This window comes from Saccoglossus kowalevskii, chromosome 12 (assembly GCF_978046115.1).
Source record: "Saccoglossus kowalevskii chromosome 12, keSacKowa6.1, whole genome shotgun sequence".
NCBI lineage: Eukaryota > Metazoa > Hemichordata > Enteropneusta > Harrimaniidae > Saccoglossus > Saccoglossus kowalevskii.
Window position 1 is genome coordinate 31,205,760 of NC_140652.1, and position 21,658 is coordinate 31,227,417.

The window sequence follows — 21,658 nt, forward strand, 5'->3', positions numbered from 1 at the left end:
TATTATGAATTATTATGACACTCCCTTTAAAAATTATATAGCTGTTAGCCAGTAAGTTAAGTTACAGCCGAACTGTATTGTATACCTTGACAATGAACTCCAGGCATGTATTGGAGGGACAATCTCTGCTAGTTTGCATATAATAAACAACAGAGAGTAAGACGTTTCTTGTCTTTCGCAGTTGTTTTGTTAAAATGCACTTGGTGAATATTAAGAGTTTCTTATTGATACCCCCCCCCCAAATGATTAATCTGTAAATGTTAATTAGCTAATTTGCATACATATTTGGATAAAAAATTAATATTCTGTCATTCATTGTTTGTTTATTCGCAGTTAAAGAATCGTTTAAAGCTAAGAAAGTTGTTTCAAATGAGTCATCAGATTCGGATTGTGTTCCACTCTGGAGTCTTGCTTCTAAGAACTTGGAATCAATCCCAGAACATTGTGATTCACCAGGAAATAAAGCCATTGCAAGCAACACACATACCAAAGCTTACCAGGCAATCACATCTGACAGTGACACTGATGAGGAAGTGATGGAGCATCACAAATTTACACGAACTCGTAAAAGCAAATTTTCATTGTGGAAGTCTTCAAATCTTGAATCTGAATCTACAAGTGATAATGACACATCTCCTCTGAAACATCAAGGTCTAGTTCAACAACATTTAAATGACAGCTCTTCTTTTCAACGATCACAGGAAAACATTAAACGTCCTGTCAACCGTGTTTCTCCACTGACAAGACCAAACCTCAAAATATCATCCCTTTATGAAGCTGGATTTCAAAGCACCATCCCACCAAATTCCACCTCTGATGAAGACAAAGAACAACAGCAAGTATCAACTTGTAATCATGATAGGAGTGCTAATACAGACAGTGGATTACCTATAACGTCACAGCCAAATCGTGCTAATAATACTAACAATTCTAATGGACTTGAAATCAAAATGGAAGAAACAAATGATAGCAGTATTACCCAAGCATCTGCAAAAGTGAAAACAGAGCCTTCTGATAGCATGTCGATGATCACAGAAAATTGTATGAAATATGAAGAAGACGTAGCTGCAAGGAGTATTAAATTAGAACAGTGTACATGTCCAGCAGATACAGAGGAGGAAGACATTCCATCACCTTTCCCTGTAACTGTTCAAACAAACAGCAATCAAGAATCAACAGAAAAAATTAGTTCTCAAAGAAAAATCAAGATGGAGTGTACTTGTTTGGATACAGAACATAATGTGGAAAGATCAACCATGTATGGAAGGCAAGGTATAGAAGCATGTGATGACTGGCAGAACCTTGGTGAAACTAAAACCCCACAGGTTAAAGAGGAAGGCAGGAAAAGAAAACAACTGATGATGGAAACAGTTTCTCTGCTGAGTGATGCTGAATCTGAGGATGAAGGTGATACTGTTTTTGAGAAAAATAGTTCTCCAAGAAAAATCAAAATGGAGTATAATTCATCGAATGAACATAATTTAGAAAAGTCAACTTTGTACCAAAGACGAGGTAAGGAGGAATGTAAGAACTGGCAGTATCTTGATGAAACTAAAACACTGCAGGTTGAAGATGAAGTCAGTGAAAGAGACACTATTATTGATTTGATGTCACCTGAGAAGCAACTAGACAAAGAAGTAAAGACGCAGAAAGAGGTATCAGGTCACACTAGAAAACAACACCATGAGAAAAGATATGCATCATTTGAAACAAGAATAGATCATAGACCTGTTAAAAGATCAAAAATGTTGCCTTGTCACACACGTAATGATGATGATGATGATGAAACAAAGGCATTATCACTTAATAGCAGAAGTAGAGAAGACTTCATATCAGAAACTGTGAATGACAATTTGATGGTTGTTGACAATGATTGCAATGAAGTTTTAGATGATCCTACTTTAGTAAGTACAGTACCCAAGGATTTTGGATCATCTAAGTATAATAAGGAAGAGAACACCACAGTTAGTGATGATTTTGATGAATTTGTCACTCTGTCTACTGGAATATTTAAAAAGAAAACAGCAAAGCACAGTATGCCATCTATGGGTCATCAGTCTTTTTATTGTTCCAAGAAGTCCCAAAAAACTATCATGCATTCCAAATCTAAATTAATAAAGAAGCATAAATCTTTGGCAATTTCTCCTCTGTGTGCAAATAAAGTTGCCAAGAATATTCTGGAGTTAAAAGCTCAGCTACGAGCACGAGAGAAAGCTATTGATAAATTAAAATCAAATCCGCTGGAATCCACTTTTTCTTTGAAAAATGGACGTTCCACTGAGTCTACAATCGATGAAAATAAATGTTTGGATTTTGATGAGCGTCAAGAGTTACCTGTAGAATCAAGAGATACTGGTGACCATCTTGACCAGCCCGTGAATGCTGCCGACAATCTTCATGTATCTGTGGACCCAAAAGATAAGGAGTATGACTTAGATCAGTATGCTCCACTTGAGGAATTTCAGGAATTTCAAGATGACTTTAGTACTTCTGCTGGTAGTGGAGTTGCTAAAGTATTTGGACAACAAAGATTTGCATCACGTACTGCAGGTTTTGCACAGAGTTTAACAGAGACTGCAACTCGTGCTGCCAAGAAAGTGGTAGCTGATACTAGTTTAAAAAAAGCAAGAGATATGTCTGGATCTGTGGTCCAAAAGACGAGTCTATCTACTGATGGTGCAGTGGCCATTCAAGCACAAATAGGTAGGAATGAACAGATTTAGTAGCTAAATATGATTTTTACCCTCATTGGACATACATGTATTTTGCAATTTGTGTTTTTATTTCCACCCATCCATCCGTCTGTCCATCCAACATCATTTCTCAGATGTGCCTGAACCAGTTGGTGTAAAAACAATGCATATTAATATACATACATGAGCATTTCCAAATGAAGCACAAAACACATTTCAACATGTTATCGACTATTTTATAACATCACATATTGTGGATTACTTGATGCACATCATTTTGATTCAAAATTACGCCAAAAGGATAATGATCTATTGGTGATGGTCACATTTCAGATAATTCTACCACTAGACTAATGCCCTATGTTGCAAGACCCAGTGGAGATGTGACAAACAGAACCAGTACTCAATCATTTGCTTCATCAAATCACTCAAGAAAAGAAGTTGGCAAAGTAAAAGCTCTCTCAAATCAGCTACCAGCCCCAAATATGGATCTAAAGAAAAAAGTGACTCTTGATGATTTTCATCAAATAATTCTGCAGTGGGACACGAATTGGCTAACTCAGAAAGGTGAGTAAATTACCAGGGAGTTTAGTGCACCAACAGTGGTGTTTATTACCAGTGAGTTGGGTGCACCAACAATGGTGTTTATTACCAGTGAGTTGGGGGAACCAACAATGGTGCATATTGCAAGTAAGTTAAGGGGATTAACATGGTGTTTATTACAAGTGAATTAGGTGGGCCAATGTTGGTTCTTTCTTTACAATTTGCATATATGCGCTTCTGAATAGTTATTCCGTTATATTATTGTTTTCATGTTATTTATCTTACACACAGGTTTTCATCCAGACTTTGGTAATTTGAGACCTAGTAAAGTTCCTGAAACATTCAACAGTCCACTACAATTCTATGAAGTATTCTACCCTTTGCATTTATTGGAGACATGGGCTATGGTGAGTTGTAATCTCCCTGGTGTGACCTCTTATTTACGAGAATGACACACGGCGGTACAGTGACCATACAGCTGTAATCAATTCAATTCAACATAAACACCGTGCAACATTTTGTTGACTTACTGAAACAATAATTGGAAGATTATCAGAGGTACATTTGGTATAATATTGTGTCACTAAAGATCTGTCATCAATGGCTGATGTTTGTCAGACCCGGTGATTACGACCGTAACTCTGTCATCGTTGGGTAGCGCATGTTTATCAGACCCTGTGATAAGGAATGTCTATGGGTCATCGATGGGTGACGTATGTTTATCAGACTCGGTGATGACGAATGTCTATCTGTCATTGATGGGTGACGTATGTTTATCAGACTCTGTGATAAGGAATGTCTATCTGTCATCGATGGGTGACGTATGTTTATCAGACTCTGTGATAAGGAATGTCTATGGGTCATCGTTGGGTAACGCATGTTTATCAGACCCTGTGATAAGGAATGTCTATGGGTCATCGTTGGGTAACGCATGTTTATCAGACCCTGTGATAAGGAATGTCTGTCTGTCATCGTTGGGTAACACATGTTTATCAGACCCTGTGATAAGGAATGTCTATCTGTCATCGATGGGTGACGTATGTTTATCAGACTCAGTGATAAGGAATGTCTATCTGTCATCGATGGGTGACGTATGTTTATCAGACTCTGTGATAAGGAATGTCTATCTGTCATCGATGGGTGACGTATGTTTATCAGACTTTGTGATAAGGAATGTCTATGTGTCATCGATGGGTGACGTATGTTTATCAGACCCTGTGATAAGGAATGTCTATCTGTCATCGATGGGTGACGTATGTTTATCAGACCCTGTGATAAGGAATGTCTATCTGTCATCGATGGGTGACGTATGTTTATCAGACCCTGTGAGAAGGAATGTCTATCTGTCATCGATGGGTGACGTATGTTTATCAGACTCTGTGAGAAGGAATGTCTATCTGTCATCGATGGGTGACGCATGTTTATCAGACTCTGTGATAAGGAATGTCTATCTGTCATCGATGGGTGACGTATGTTTATCAGACTCTGTGATAAGGAATGTCTATGGGTCATCGATGGGTGACGTATGTTTATCAGACTCTGTGATAAGGAATGTCTATCTGTCATCGATGGGTGACGTATGTTTATCAGACTCTGTGATAAGGAATGTCTATGTGTCATCGATGGGTGACGTATGTTTATCAGACTCTGTGATAAGGAATGTCTATGGGTCATCGATGGGTGACGTATGTTTATCAGACTCTGTGATAAGGAATGTCTATGTGTCATCGATGGGCGACGTATGTTTATCAGACTCTTGTATACTTGTTTACCATCCAGATAAGTAAAGATTGGCATGAAGCATGTGATAATGGGACTGTAATTGAACTTGATGCTGAGGTTACTGAAAGGGAAACTGTACCTAAGAATATGATGGTGTTAGTGTGTAAAGGTAAGTTGATTGTAAGGTTTAGGTCACCCAAGTGTACCAAGGGATATGATGGTGTTAGTGTGTAAAAGTAAGTTGGTGGTAAGTTTTTAGTTTCTCCAAGTGTACCAAGGGATGTGATGGTGTTAGTGTGTAAAAGTAAGTTGGTGGTAAGGTTATAGTTTCTCCAAGTGTACCAAAGGATGTGATGGTGTTAGTGTGTAAAGGTAAGTTGGTGGTAAGGTTATAGTTTCTCCAAGTGTTCCAAGGGATGTGATGGTGTTAGTGTGTAAAGGTAAGTTGGTGGTAATGTTGGTTTCTCCAAGTGTTCCAATGGATATATGATGGTGTTAGTGTGTAAAGGTAAGTCGGTGGTAAGGTTTTAGTTTCTCCAAGTGTACCATGAGATATGATGGTGTTATTGTGTAAAGGTAAGTTGGTGGTAAGGTTATAGTTTCTCCAAGTGTACCACGGGATGTGATGGTGTTAGTGTGTAAAAGTAAGTTGGTGGTAAGGTTATAGTTTCTCCAAGTGTACCACGGGATGTGATGGTGTTAGTGTGTAAAAGTAAGTTGGTGGTAAGGTTATAGTTTCTCCAAATGTACCAAGGGATGTGATGGTGTTAGTGTGTAAAAGTAAGTTGGTGGTAAGGTTATAGTTTCTCCAAGTGTTCCAATGGATATATGATGGTGTTAGTGTGTAAAGGTAAGTTGGTGGTAAGGTTATAGTTTCTCCAAGTGTACCAAGGGATATGACAGTGTTAGTGTGTAAAGGTAAGTTCGTGGTAATGTTATAGTTTCTCCAAATGTACCAAGAGATATGATGGTGTTAGTGTGTAAAGGTAAGTTGGTGGTAAGGTTATAGTTTCTTCTAGTGTACCAAGAGATATGATGGTGTTAGTGTGTAAAGGTAAGTTGGTGGTAAGGTTATAGTTTATACTTGTTTATACCTGTTTCTCCAAGTGTACCATGGGATATGATGGTGTTAGTGTATAAAGGTAAGTTAGTGGTAAGGTTAAAGTTTCTCCAAGTGTACCAAGGGATGTGATGGTGTTATAGTGTAGAGGTAAGTTGGTGGTAAGGTTAGAGTTTCTCCAAGTGTTCCAAGGGATGTGATGGTGTTAGTGTGTAAAGGTAAGTTGGTGGTAAGTTTTTGGTTTCTCCAAGTGTACCAAGAGATATGATGGTGTTAGTGTGTAAAGGTAAGTTGGTGGTAAGGTTAGAGTTTCTCCAAATGTACCAAGAGATATGATGGTGTTAGTGTGTAAAGGTAAGTTGGCTGTAATGTTATAGTTTCTCCAAGTGTACCAAGAGATATGATGATGTTAGTGTGTTAAGGTAAGTTGGTGGTAAGGTTAGAGTTTCTCCAAGTGTACCAAGGGATATGATGATGTTAGTGTGTTAAGGTAAGTTGGTGGTAAGGTTAGAGTTTCTCCAAGTGTTCCAATGGATATATGATGGTGTTATTGTGTAAAAGTAAGTTGGTGGTAAGGTTAGAGTTTCTCCAAGTGTACCAAGGGATATGATGGTGTTAGTGTGTAAAGGTAAGTTGGTGGTAATGTTATAGTTTCTCCAAATGTACCAAGAGATATGATGGTGTTAGTGTGTAAAGGTAAGTTGGTGGTAAGGTTTTAGTTTCTCCAAGTGTACCATGGGATATGATGGTGTTAGTGTATAAAGGTAAGTTGGTGGTAAGGTTAGAGTTTCTCCAAGTGTACCAAGGGATGTGATGGTGTTATAGTGTAGAGGTAAGTTGGTGGTAAGGTTAGAGTTTCTCCAAGTGTTCCAAGGGATGTGATGGTGTTAGTGTGTAAAGGTAAGTTGGTGGTAAGTTTTTGGTTTCTCCAAGTGTACCAAGAGATATGATGGTGTTAGTGTGTAAAGGTAAGTTGGTGGTAAGGTTAGAGTTTCTCCAAATGTACCAAGAGATATGATGGTGTTAGTGTGTAAAGGTAAGTTGGCTGTAATGTTATAGTTTCTCCAAGTGTACCAAGAGATATGATGGTGTTAGTGTGTAAAGGTAAGTTGGTGGTAAGGTTAGAGTTTCTCCAAGTGTACCAAGGGATGTGATGATGTTAGTGTGTTAAGGTAAGTTGGTGGTAAGGTTAGAGTTTCTCCAAGTGTTCCAATGGATATATGATGGTGTTATTGTGTAAAAGTAAGTTGGTGGTAAGGTTAGAGTTTCTCCAAGTGTACCAAGGGATATGATGGTGTTAGTGTGTAAAGGTAAGTTGGTGGTAATGTTATAGTTTCTCCAAATGTACCAAGAGATATGATGGTGTTAGTGTGTAAAGGTAAGTTGGTGGTAAGGTTTTAGTTTCTCCAAGTGTACCAAGAGATATGATGGTGTTAGTGTGTAAAGGTAAGTTGGTGGTAATGTTAGTTTCTCCAAGTGTTCCAATGGATATATGATGGTGTTAGTGTGTAAAGGTAAGTTGGTGGTAAGGTTTTAGTTTCTCCAAGTGTACCATGAGATATGATGGTGTTATTGTGTAAAGGTAAGTTGGTGGTAAGGTTATAGTTTCTCCAAGTGTACTATGAGATATGATGGTGTTATTGTGTAAAGGTAAGTTGGTGGTAAGGTTATAGTTTCTCCAAGTGTACCAAGGGATGTGATGGTGTTAGTGTGTAAAGGTAAGTTTGTGGTAAGGTTATAGTTTCTCCAAGTGTACCAAGGGATATGACAGTGTTAGTGTGTAAAGGTAAGTTCGTGGTAATGTTATAGTTTCTCCAAATGTACCAAGAGATATGATGGTGTTAGTGTGTAAAGGTAAGTTGGTGGTAAGGTTATAGTTTCTCCAAGTGTACCAATGGATATATGATGGTGTTAGTGTGTAAAGGTAAGTTGGTGGTAAGGTTTTAGTTTCTCCAAGTGTACCATGAGATATGATGGTGTTATTGTGTAAAGGTAAGTTGGTGGTAAGGTTATAGTTTCTCCAAGTGTACCAAGGGATGTGATGGTGTTAGTGTGTAAAGGTAAGTTGGTGGTAATGTTATAGTTTCTCCAAATGTACCAAGAGATATGATGGTGTTAGTGTGTAAAGGTAAGTTGGTGGTAAGGTTAGAGTTTCTCCAAGTGTACCAAGGGATGTGATGGTGTTAGTGTGTTAAGGTAAGTTGGTGGTAAGGTTAGAGTTTCTCCAAATGTTCCAATGGATATATGATGGTGTTAGTGTATAAAAGTAAGTTGGTGGTAAGGTTAGAGTTTCTCCAAGTGTACCAAGGGATGTGATGGTGTTAGTGTGTAAAGGTAAGTTGGTGGTAAGGTTTTAGTTTCTCAAAGTGTACCATGAGATATGATGGTGTTATTGTGTAAAGGTAAGTTGGTGGTAAGGTTTTAGTTTCTCCAAGTGTACCAAGGGATGTGATGGTGTTGGTGTGTAAAGGTAAGTTGGTGGTAATGTTATAGTTTCTCCAAATGTACCAAGGGATGTGATGGTGTTAGTGTGTAAAGGTAAGTTGGTGGTAAGGTTTTAGTTTCTCCAAGTGTACCAAGAGATATGATGGTGTTAGTGTGTAAAGGTAAGTTGGTGGTAAGGTTTTAGTTTCTCCAAGTGTACCATGAGATATGATGGGTGATTACCCATATGTAACCAAGGAATGATATATTATTTAAATTAATTTTGCATATGTTGTGGTCTTTGAGCTCAGTCTTGTATGCAACAAGATATGACTGTTATATGTCTATTTATTATTATTATTTTTTTTCACAGTTGAGTCAACGCATGTACAGTTTAAACTCAGTGAGGGCGACCTACTAGTCTTAGGGATGCCTATGCAAGATGGAAGTGCCACAGATGCCACAGTTCAGATATTCGGTTTGGTAACCTTTGTCACTAAACTCAAGGTCGATGGTCGATTGGAAAATACTAACAACAAACTTAAAGTACACATCAAAGTTGTCTATAGAAGTTTTATGTTAGGCAACAGGATTTTGAAAATCAAGGTAAACTTCAAATAACACCAACATACATTTTGTGCTTTTTAATTTGCTTACATTGAAAGAATATGAGGTTAATACGAGGATACCTCAAAGAATGCACGAAGACAGTACAGCAGGAGTATCGATCGACGCACAGCGGAGGTCAATGTGACGGTGTACTGTCTCGATGCATAATTTGAGGTATTCTCGTAATAACCTTATTATTATACATCTTTTTCTTCCAAGGATGCATCATGGGAATGCCAAAATCCAAAATGTTTAGAACAGAATTACCAAACTTCTTTGTGTGGAGTCCTGTCAAACCCTTGTGGCAGCCATGTTTGTTTTTATTATTAGAGGACGCTCACACGCGTAATAATTTTATATTTGCATTTCCTTATATGGTAGGATGAAAATACCCCGTAAAATACCGCGCTGTAACTTATGCCATTACGGTGACAGATGTACATGTATAATAATAGCATATATACTACATGCGTGTACATTAAATCACTTGCACATAAAAAAAGATGTCTGATCTCAATTAAAATGGCAACCACTCTAACTTGTTTTCAGGTCATTACCTTTGTGACTTTGTCCATGCAATTGTGTCTAAAACAAGCTTTTTCTGTAAGATCTTGTCATCTTTATGTTGTTGTATTTAAGGTGGCGCTGCACCATGATTTATAGGATTTTTAAACAATAAATTAATAATGTTTCAGTACTTTTGGAATTTATTTCATAATCTAATTTATATCTGTTTTTCCTAGGTGCTCACTTCTCTGATTTCAGCACAACGTCAACTTAGTTGTTTTCAGAGTTTAACCAAGTCAATTCTTGCTCGAGATATTCTACGTCCTCGGACCAACACTTTCACTATCAGACATAATAATTCGCATTATACAGACATAGCCAAGGTAAATTATTTAAGGTGGCACATTCGTCATACTGTTCGACATATGTCCAATGAACAATGGAACACATGTAAAATACTTTGTGTTTGTTAGTCCCCGTTCGGACGCAGTCCGAAAACGGGGACTTATGTTTTAACCTCTGTGCGTGCGTGCGTCTGTGCGTGCGTCCGGACCTGTATCTTAGAAATGCCTGGACCAATCACAATCAAACTTCACACATACATGATATTATACATATGCACGTCAATTTGTTTCACGATCTGATTCAAGATGGCCGAATGACGGCCATTTTTGTGCTAAAAAATCCTAAAAATCAACCATTTCTCGGCTGTTTACAGTTGGATTTTGTTCAAACTTGGTATATACATTAGACATTATGGGACCTTGATGCAAATAATTTTGTTTTTGAGATAAGATTCAAAATGGCCGACTGGCGGCCATTTTGTATTAATGAATGTGGTTCTCCTGCCATATCTCTGACTTGCTTTCACTGATTATGTTCAAATTTTAAATATTCATTATACATCATGTCATAGATAGACAGATATACTGGTTTGACGATCCTATTCAAAATGGCCAAATAGTGGCCTTATTTGTGCTAAACAATCATCAAATATCAAACATTTCTGGCATTTATGGATGGATTTCGTTCAAACTTGGTACATATATTAGACATTACAGGTTCCTGATGCACATCATTTATTTCTCAGATCGGATTCAAAATGGCTGTCTGGCGGCCTTTTTGTTTTAATGAATGGGCTTCTAGACCCATATCTCCGACTTGTTTTGACTGATAATATTTTCAAATTTTAAATATTCATTATACATCATGTCATAGATAAACAGATATATTGGTTTGACTATCCTATTCAAAATGGCCGAATGGTGGTCATTTTTGTGCTAAAAAATCATCAAATATCAAGTATTTATGGGTGGATTTCGTTCAAACTTGGTACATACATTAGACATTACGGGTTCCTGATGGTCGTCATTTTATTTTTCAAATTGGATTCAAAATGCCTGACTGGCGGCCATTTTGTTTTAATGATTGGGCTTCTAGAGCCATATCTCTTAAATGCTTTGACTTATTATATTTAAATTTTATATATTCGTTATACGTTATATATATACATGTAATCAAAATGGCTGATTTTGAATGCTGTTCCAGAGCAATATCTCTCAATATGGACATGTACTTGTTTGACGATCAGATACAACTGTCAATCATGTTAATGTTAAAAAATCATATTCATGTCATGGTTACATTCCAGCTATATTACTAAACAAAACTATATGTCTTAAATTTGATAACTAACGGGGACTGTGCCATGCATGGCTTGTTTACACAAACACGCTTTGTGACTTCTGTTGTACTTTAAAATCGCTATTACTAATTAGTAGTATCTATCTATCTATCTTCCAAATGCCTAGTGGCGCATAAGGCTTCCACTGAATTTTCGGCTTTTGGTTTATGTAATAATCACTTTTTTATAGTAATGGGTTAGCAGCCCATAGCCCAACTAATATCAGTTTCTGATCTCTGTGGTTGAAGTTTTATTTTTGAAAAAAAAACCAAAACTTTTAGTTTATGAATAACTTGGTTGGAAATTACAGTATTTTTGAGCTGTTCTTACATATTTTACTATTCATTAACAAAGGTATTACTGACTTAACTACAATAATTCCTAGCTTCAATCTCTATTTAAAACTTTGGCTGTGGGTGCTTACTAAACACAACTAACCTAGGAAATATGTAATATTCAAGGTTTGCTCAAGTCAGTTAGTAAAAGAATACCTGTATTTGATGTATTGGTACTACATGTTTTTTTCTGTCGTATTGAACCCTACTTTGGACGGCCATTTTGGATTGAAAAAATATCAAAATGCATACAATTGAGGTTCACATTTCAAAACTCTAGTTTGGGTGCCACAAGCTTGTTCTTCAGAATTTAAAACAAAGAACTTAGCAAAGATCAGGAAATTCCTGTCCCATAAGTGTTAAAGTTTGACCATTCTTAACGGCTTTTTAAATCTCCATGTATGAAAGAATATAATATAGCCATATACTATCTTGGTTGCGCCTTCTGCTCAAAATCCCCTTCTTTAATATCTTGCAAAGACTGTAAATGTTGCATTGGTACATGTATACATATACATTTATGTGAAAAGCTTACAATAAAATACAGGCAACAATACAATCTTAACTTCTATTATCTTACAGACTAATTACAATGAATCTCAGCTCCAAGCTGTCTATGGTACATCACAAGCAGCACTAGAATCCTATCCATTGCCACGAATATGCATGGTTCAGGGCCCGCCAGGAACTGGCAAATCACACACAATTGTTGGGATTGTTGAGAATATACTAATTGTAAGTACATTGGTGTTTTCATTCATGGTAACTTAGCAACTAGAAAACATCTCACATGGTAGCTTGGCAACTAGGAAACTTTGTTGTTGTTGTTGACTGGGCCAAGTTGACACCAGGATATCACTTAAAATTTGATGGCAGGATATTGCCATCAAAATGCCATTATGATAGGCAGATGATCACATAGCCCTACCACACAGTTGCAAACATGAAATATGCTTTCTGTGGCAAAATGACACTGTATGTCAGTAATCACACTTTTAATTCGCCTGTACAAAAAGACAGATATGACAACAGTGACATTTAATATCGTGAACTGTCAGCTGACATGAACATTTTTATTAAAAAATAAACAAGGGAACTAACTGTATACATAGTAGCTTAGCAACTAAAAAACTTAAGACACTTGACAGCTAACATATTATGTCAATACATGATATATTTATTTTATTTAGGGTCAAAGGAATCTGCCAACATCTCTTGAAAAGAACCGTATACTGCTATGTGCCCCATCGAATGCTGGTGTTGATCAACTCATGAGAAGACTGGTACATCATCTTATCAGCATCAGTCGCAATAAATATAACTCCAATTGTAAGTATAAGTATGATGCATTCCAGATTTTATCACAATCACTGTCCAATACAGAATAGAGTTGTATGAGACACTGAGTATATAATCCCATTTTGTTCAAACTTGGTACATTTATTAGACATTAAAGCATGTCATTTTGTTTTTCAGATTGGATTCATAATGGCTGACTGGCGTCCATTTTGTTTTAATGAATGCACTTTTAGTGCCATATCACTGACATGCTTTGATTGATTATGTTCAAATATATACATTGTACATCAGATATACAGATGTATTGATTTGACGATCCAATTCAAAATGGCAATTTGTGCTAAAATATCATCATAATCAAAGCATCATCTTCTGGGTCCATATCTCTGCCATGTTTATGTTACATTATTATAAACAAAACTATATATCTTAAATTTGATAACTAACATGGACTGTGCCATGCATGACTAGTTTTCTCAAATGGAACTTCATGTAATATAGTTACAGTAATGTATTTCTTGTCAGTCTTACTACTGAAACATTGTAGTGCAACCATAGCAACCAGAATCAAGGGCAGGTTTTACCGCTACTTCCTGATCTATATCGCTCAAAACACATGTTAAATTGTTTCCATTGTGACCAATATCGTTCTTTGTGTTTTTCTATAGTTAACTGTGGAGATTTTAATGTAGTTAGAGTTGGTCGCCATAGCAGCATTCATCCAGATGTTCTTAAATACTCTTTGGATGATGTTGTGAAATCAAGATTGGCAAAAGGTGAGCACAATATTATTTGGTATAATGACCACCTTTACTTGACATAATGACCACCTACACTTGACTTAATGACCACCTTCACTTGACATAATGACCACCTTCACTTGACATAATGACCACCTTCACTTGACATAATGACCACATTCACTTGACATAATGACCACCTTCAATTGACATAATGACCACATTCACTTGACATAATGACCACATTCACTTGACATAATGACCACATTCACTTGACATAATAACCACCTTCACTTGACATAATGGCCACCTTCAATTGACATAATGGCCACCTTCAATTGACATAATGGCCACCTTCAATTGACATAATGGCCACCTTCAATTGACATAATAGCCACCTTTACTTGACATAATGACCACCTACACTTGACATAATGACCACCTACACTTGACATAATGAACACCTTCACTTGACATAATGACCACCTTCTCTTGACATAACTACCTTCACGTTACATAACTACCTTCACTTTACATAATTAGCAGCTTCACTTTACATAATGACCACATTCAATTGACATAATGGCCACCTTCAATTGACATAATAGCCACCTTTACTTGACATAATGACCACCTTTACTTTACATAATGACCACCTACACTTTACATAATGACCACCTTCACTTTACATAATGACCACCTTCACTTTACATAATGACCACCTTCACTTTACATAATGACCACCTTCACTTTACATAATGACCACCTTCACTTGACTTAATAGCTATCCCCACTTTACATAATGACCACCTTCACTTGACATAGTGAATTGACGACCATTTTAACTTGATACACTGTCCAGCTTCATTTGGTATGATGACTTTCTTCACCAGTTTTAGTTGATAATACCTTATATGTATTTTCTGTTGTCACTTGAGGGGTTTAAATTGTGTACTCATTTTGTCTTCTCCTTTCTTTCAAGCTTAACTTTCACATGCTATAAAGACTAACATTGTATGATTTCTGTTTGTGATCTTTGTATTAGAGGTTGCTAGGGTCAGCACTGATGCTGTGTCACTAATTAAAAAGCAATTAGAAGATCTTGATACAATGATTGGAGATGCTGAAAAGATCTGCTGTTCTCTCAAACTGCAAGGAAATATATCTGAAGTGAGTAGTTTTACATCACATGTGAGGTTTTCAAATAAAAACATAGACTTCACATAAATAAAATAATCATGCTGAAAGTCATTCTACTCCATTGGGATTCGCGCTGTTCGACCCACCAACCAATAGGAATCGTGCTCTTCGCAGAGTGACACTGCGATCCTGTCGCGGAGTGCAATAATCGACATTCGGCGAGTCGCACAATCGCGTCGCAGAGTTAGTTTTTAGACCCCAATACATATATGTATAATGGCCATCAAAAGCACTGCAATTAATTTTTGCTATTTTCGCTGAAGGAATGATTCAGTGAAAATAAAATCCAGCAAATATACCTTTTTTCCTATAGTTTACATTCAACTCATCAGAAATCAGTGAAAGTAAATTCCATACAAAACACCCAAAAAGTCTTTTCAGCGAAAATTAATTCCAGCTAAAATAAAGTATTTGACAGTAGTTTCAAATAAACACATTTGACTTACTGGTTATTTAATTTAAACTGACCAGTCACATTGCAACATATCGACGAATTAAGAATCGTGTCTTGTCAAATTTTATCCTCTGGGGCGGAGCTACGTCACAAGTAGTTCCCCGTTGCTAAGCTGCGCACCACTGTACCATGCATTTCTTTGGGCTGTGGAACGCTGGTCGAGGAGGCGGTGAAAATAGCTAAATTCTATAAAGCAACACACACTCAACTCTGAAGTAATCCTGAACATCCAAATTTATATTATGTTACACATGCAGGGGTCCGCCCCCTGAGAATTGCTGATGCTTGTTTAATTTCATGGTGAGATATAGGATCTTACTTGTACTGTGATCAAATAGACTTTACATTTACAATGTTTTGTAATTTATTAATTCATCTTCAAAATGATATTCAGTTGACAGTTGCCGAGGCCGAACGAGATAAACTACAAAACCAAAGAAATGAATTGGAGAAAGCGAATCGTAAACAAGTACACCGAATGAGAAGCTGTTATCGAGAAGAGTCTAAAATACGTTTACATGTATTGAATGAAGCAGATGTAGTTTGTTGTACACTGAATGGTAGTGGTAGTAGTATGCTAGATTCTGCTTTAAAGATGAATACTTCGGCCGGTCAGCTGAGAAAATGTCATTTCAAGTGTGTTATTATTGATGAGGTACGTACACATTTTGTACTTCAAATGTATGTCTTCAGTTTCTCTGTTACTACTGTGATATTATCTTTCTTTCAGAAATCTGGAGTGCCAGTTTTGTGCAATACAACTGGTATTAGTAATGTTGCTTTCAGAAATCTGGAGTGCCAGTTAGCTGCAATACAACTGGTATTAGTAATGTTGCTTTCAGAAATCTGGAGTGCCAGTTAGCTGCAATACAACTGGTATTAGTAATGTTGCTTTCAGAAATCTGGAGTGCCAGCTTGCTGCAATACAACTGGTATTAGTAATGTTGCTTTCAGAAATCTGGAGTGCCAATTTTGTGTAATACAACTGGTATTACTAATGTTGTTTTCAGAAATCTGGAGTGCCAGTTTGCTGCAATACAACTGGTATTAGTAATGTTGCTTTCAGAAATCTGGAGTGCCAGTTTGCTGCAATACAACTGGTATTAGTAATGTTGCTTTCAGAAATCTGGAGTGCCAGTTAGCTGCAATACAACAGGTATTACTAATGTTGCTTTCAGAAATCTGGAGTGCCAGTTTGCTGCAATACAACTGGTATTAGTAATGTTGCTTTCAGAAATCTGGAGTGCCAGTTAGCTGCAATACAACTGGTATTAGTAATGTTGCTTTCAGAAATCTGGAGTGCCAGTTAGCTGCAATACAACAGGTATTACTAATGTTGCTTTCAGAAATCTGGAGTGCCAGTTTGCTGCAATACAACTGGTATTAGTAATGTTGCTTTCAGAAATCTGGAGTGCCAGTTAGCTGCAATACAACTGGTATTAGTAATGTTGCTTTCAGAAATCTGGAGTGCCAGTTAGCTGCAATACAACAGGTATTACTAATGTTGCTTTCAGAAATCTGGAGTGCCAGTTTGCTGCAATACAACTGGTATTAGTAATGTTGCTTTCAGAAATCTGGAGTGCCAGTTAGCTGCAATACAACAGGTATTACTAATGTTGCTTTCAGAAATCTGGAGTGCCAGTTTGCTGCAATACAACTGGTATTAGTAATGTTGCTTTCAGAAATCTGGAGTGCCAGTTAGCTGCAATACAACTGGTATTAGTAATGTTACTTTCAGAAATCTGGAGTGCCAGTTTTGTGCAATACAACTGGTATTAGTAATGTTGCTTTCAGAAATCTGGAGTGCCAGTTTGCTGCAATACAACTGGTATTAGTAATGTTGCTTTCAGAAATCTGGAGTGCCAGTTAGCTGCAATACAACTGGTATTAGTAATGTTGCTTTCAGAAATCTGGAGTGCCAGCTTGCTGCAATACAACTGGTATTAGTAATGTTGCTTTCAGAAATCTGGAGTGCCAATTTTGTGTAATACAACTGGTATTACTAATGTTGTTTTCAGAAATCTGGAGTGCCAGTTTGCTGCAATACAACTGGTATTAGTAATGTTGCTTTCAGAAATCTGGAGTGCCAGTTTGCTGCAATACAACTGGTATTAGTAATGTTGCTTTCAGAAATCTGGAGTGCCAGTTAGCTGCAATACAACAGGTATTACTAATGTTGCTTTCAGAAATCTGGAGTGCCAGTTTGCTGCAATACAACTGGTATTAGTAATGTTGCTTTCAGAAATCTGGAGTGCCAGTTTGCTGCAATATAATTGGTATTAGTAATGTTACTTTCAGAAATCTGGAGTGCCAGTTAGCTGCAATACAACTGGTATTAGTAATGTTGCTTTCAGAAATCTGGAGTGCCAGTTAGCTGCAATACAACTGGTATTAGTAATGTTACTTTCAGAAATCTGGAGTGCAAGTTAGCTGCAATACAACTGGTATTAGTAATGTTGCTTTCAGAAATCTGGAGTGCCAGTTAGCTGCAATACAACTGGTATTAGTAATGTTGCTTTTAGAAATCTGGAGTGCCAGCTTGCTGCAATACAACTGGTATTAGTAATGTTGCTTTCAGAAATCTGGAGTGCCAGCTTGCTGCAATACAACTGGTATTAGTAATGTTGCTTTCAGAAATCTGGAGTGCCAGTTTGCTGCAATACAACTGGTATTAGTAATGTTGCTTTCAGAAATCTGGAGTGCCAGCTTGCTGCAATACAACTGGTATTAGTAATGTTGCTTTCAGAAATCTGGAGTGCCAGCTTGCTGCAATACAACTGGTATTAGTAATGTTGCTTTCAGAAATCTGGAGTGCCAGTTAGCTGCAATACAACTGGTATTAGTAATGTTGCTTTCATAAATCTGGAGTGCCAGTTAGCTGCAATACAACTGGTATTAGTAATGTTGCTTTTAGAAATCTGGAGTGCCAGCTTGCTGCAATACAACTGGTATTAGTAATGTTGCTTTCAGAAATCTGGAGTGCCAGCTTGCTGCAATACAACTGGTATTAGTAATGTTGCTTTCAGAAATCTGGAGTGCCAGCTTGCTGCAATACAACTGGTATTAGTAATGTTGCTTTCAGAAATCTGGAGTGCCAGTTAGCTGCAATACAACTGGTATTAGTAATGCTACTTTCAGAAATCTGGAGTGCCAGCTTGCTGCAATACAACTGGTATTAGTAATGTTGCTTTCAGAAATCTGGAGTGCCAGTTAGCTGCAGGTCTCATGCCACTAATTAACCAATGGCTGCTCGTAGCCCTCAATTTAAATGCCCAGCAAGAACCAATGAAATTTTTTAAATATTATTTTTCTCAGGTGCTCCCTGTTTGAGGGCGTAATCACCTGGGTCAGAGGTGAGACCAACATGTGGTCTTTTGTTTACTACTTAGCGGCTGTGTACCTGTGGGTTTATTCTGTGTGTTAATGGATGTTCTAATCTTGGTGTTTTTCCAGTGATTTCTCTTGGTGCAATCCAAATACAGTAGGTGTGTCTTGTTTACCTGAGATTTGCAAAAGTTTGAGCTGGCCAACATGTTAGTTTTTTTCATATGGTTGATTACTGGCATGTTGATTTCCCATTTTTGAGCCATATTTTCAACTTTCTTCGTCATTTTCATATAGCAATCTCGTCATATGTTAACATTGTCGTCTATGGAAATTCAATTAGTGGTATGAGCCCTGAAGTAACAGTTTGCCTAGGACCACCTGAGGTTGTTGTTTTAACCATAATTATGGCTCTATTCACTGGAATTTAGTCATTTTTGGCAGATCTCATCTTACATAACCAAAGTTTACTTTGACCTAATTATTATAATTTTTGACCTCTCCTGACCTTGCATAGATCTGATAATTATGAGGTTGTGTGTTCAAGCACACATTTCATGAGATCAGCTCCATTGATTTGGCAGGTATAGTGCAAAGTAACTGGGAATCTTTTTTATTTTTATTTTACCACTTTTCTTGCTTTGTATTCAACTATTTAGACACAATGGAGTAATTTTTTATCCAGAAATGTTATATTTTGCTATGCGTTTCACCCATTTCTGTCAATCTCTTATATTTTGGTTGAAGATTTTGAAAATTTGTAATTCGGTATATTTTTTGTCCTAATCTTATTTATTGGCTGTGGTTGGGCTGTGGTCTGTAAATATAAATGTTTTTATTAAACTGGTCCAAAAATTTTATTCATTCATCAATGAATTATTCATGTCACCACTAATTTCAATGGCTCTAGGAATTCTGAGAAAAATGCTTAATCCCATTTTATGGGTTTTTTGTCTTATTTTCACATTATGGCAGACAAACTTAACAATTTGTAGTGCGGTCATTTCTAATGTACCGTATTCAAAGTTTAATGAGGTCAAAATCCCAAATATTTAAATAAATTATCAAAATTGTGTTGTGTATCTTGTCACTGACAAGAGATTTGCATACTGTCAGTATATTAGCCAAGTATTACAACTCTTTCAATTTCACAATTATTGCTCTTTTCTCAGAATTTTTGTGAATAGTTAGCTAATTAATCCCATCTTGAGTTTATTATTGAACAGTGCATGTATCCCCCCCCCCCAATTAATCAGAAATCCTGTTGATTTGAATTTAATTTGATCAGGGATGTGTAATACAAGTATTTTATATTTAGATCCTTTTCTTGTTTGTATATTTTTATTTTTATTTCTTTTTAAATCATAAAATTGTTTCGTTGAACTACTTTTTTTCACATAAGATTTGATTAAGTTTTTTATGTTGAGCAAATTCTATGTGTGGCCATGGTAAATCAAACCACTGTTGTGTTTTGGTATATCCAAGGTTGCCCGTCACAGGTCTCCGGCCTAAATGCAGATACCGTGGAATTGTTTTTTTGTTTTTAATTAATTGGAGAAATAATGAGCTGATGAATTGAGACTTTTGATTCAGTAGAATTTTTTTTTTTTTTTTAAATTATAGTGATAAACTACTTTTAATTGTCATTATTCTATGTATTATTTCTAGAAATTAATTAAAATTACTAATCATGCCAAACGTTGGTCTGTACTTGTTTGTGGTGAATGAGAACATTATATTTTACAGTACTGCATCTAATAATCAGGCTTATATTCATTGCCTACCATCTATTTTGGTGTTATGCTGAGTGTGTATGTTGCCACTTTCTACAACTAATTGTCTGGGTATAGGGCGTCACCAAGTGGTAGATTTTGATAAATAACTCCCAGGGTTTAAATTTTGGGGATTTTTTTTGCATGGGAAATTACTCGTCTAATGATATTCCATCATATATAAGATCAACAAGAACTTTATTAAACCTTCTTATTTCTCTGAAGGTCTCATGCCACTAATTAACCAATGGCTGCTCGTAGCCCTCAATTTAAATGCCCAGCAAGAACCAATGAAATTTTTTAAATATTATTTTTCTCAGGTGCTCCCTGTTTGAGGGCGTAATCACCTGGGTCAGAGGTGAGACCAACATGTGGTCTTTTGTTTACTACTTAGCGGCTGTGTACCTGTGGGTTTATTCTGTGTGTTAATGGATGTTCTAATCTTGGTGTTTTTCCAGTGATTTCTCTTGGTGCAATCCAAATACAGTAGGTGTGTCTTGTTTACCTGAGATTTGCAAGAGTTTGAGCTGGCCAACATGTTAGTTTTTTTCATATGGTTGATTACTGGCATGTTGATTTCCCATTTTTGAGCCATATTTTCAACTTTCTTCGTCATTTTCATATAGCAATCTCGTCATATGTTAACATTGTCGTCTATGGAAATTCAATTAGTGGTATGAGCCCTGAAATACAACTGGTATTAGTAATGTTGCTTTCAGAAATCTGGAGTGCCAGTTAGCTGCAATACAACTGGTATTAGTAATGTTGCTTTCAGAAATCTGGAGTGCCAGTTAGCTGCAATACAACTGGTATTAGTAATGTTGCTTTCAGAAATCTGGAGTGCCAGTTAGCTGCAATACAACTGGTATTAGTAATGTTGCTTTCAGAAATCTGGAGTGCCAGTTAGCTGCAATACAACTGGTATTAGTAATGTTGCTTTCAGAAATCTGGAGTGCCAGCTTGCTGCAATACAACTGGTATTAGTAATGTTGCTTTCAGAAATCTGGAGTGCCAGCTTGCTGCAATACAACTGGTATTAGTAATGTTGCTTTCAGAAATCTGGAGTGCCAGTTTGCTGCAATACAACTGGTATTAGTAATGTTGCTTTCAGAAATCTGGAGTGCCAGCTTGCTGCAATACAACTGGTATTAGTAATGTTGCTTTCAGAAATCTGGAATGCCAGTTAGCTGCAATACAACTGGTATTAGTAATGTTACTTTCAGAAATCTGGAGTGCCAGTTTGCTGCAATACAACTGGTATTAGTAATGTTACTTTCATAAATCTGGAGTGC

General features: G+C 36.8%; 1 protein-coding gene across 1 annotated transcript in view; it reads left to right on the plus strand.

The window, feature by feature from the left end:
* LOC144356296 (helicase senataxin-like) overlaps positions 1-21,658 on the plus strand; it is a 62,301-nt gene that overhangs the window by 18,725 nt on the left and 21,918 nt on the right. Inside the window, exons 9-19 of the mRNA XM_085506032.1 lie at positions 334-2,703; positions 3,027-3,260; positions 3,528-3,643; positions 5,016-5,127; positions 8,816-9,048; positions 9,795-9,941; positions 12,160-12,312; positions 12,768-12,906; positions 13,545-13,652; positions 14,662-14,786; positions 15,665-15,925. Coding sequence (XP_085362158.1) covers positions 334-2,703; positions 3,027-3,260; positions 3,528-3,643; positions 5,016-5,127; positions 8,816-9,048; positions 9,795-9,941; positions 12,160-12,312; positions 12,768-12,906; positions 13,545-13,652; positions 14,662-14,786; positions 15,665-15,925 — 3,998 coding nt within the window. The remainder of the gene's footprint in view (positions 1-333; positions 2,704-3,026; positions 3,261-3,527; positions 3,644-5,015; positions 5,128-8,815; positions 9,049-9,794; positions 9,942-12,159; positions 12,313-12,767; positions 12,907-13,544; positions 13,653-14,661; positions 14,787-15,664; positions 15,926-21,658) is intronic.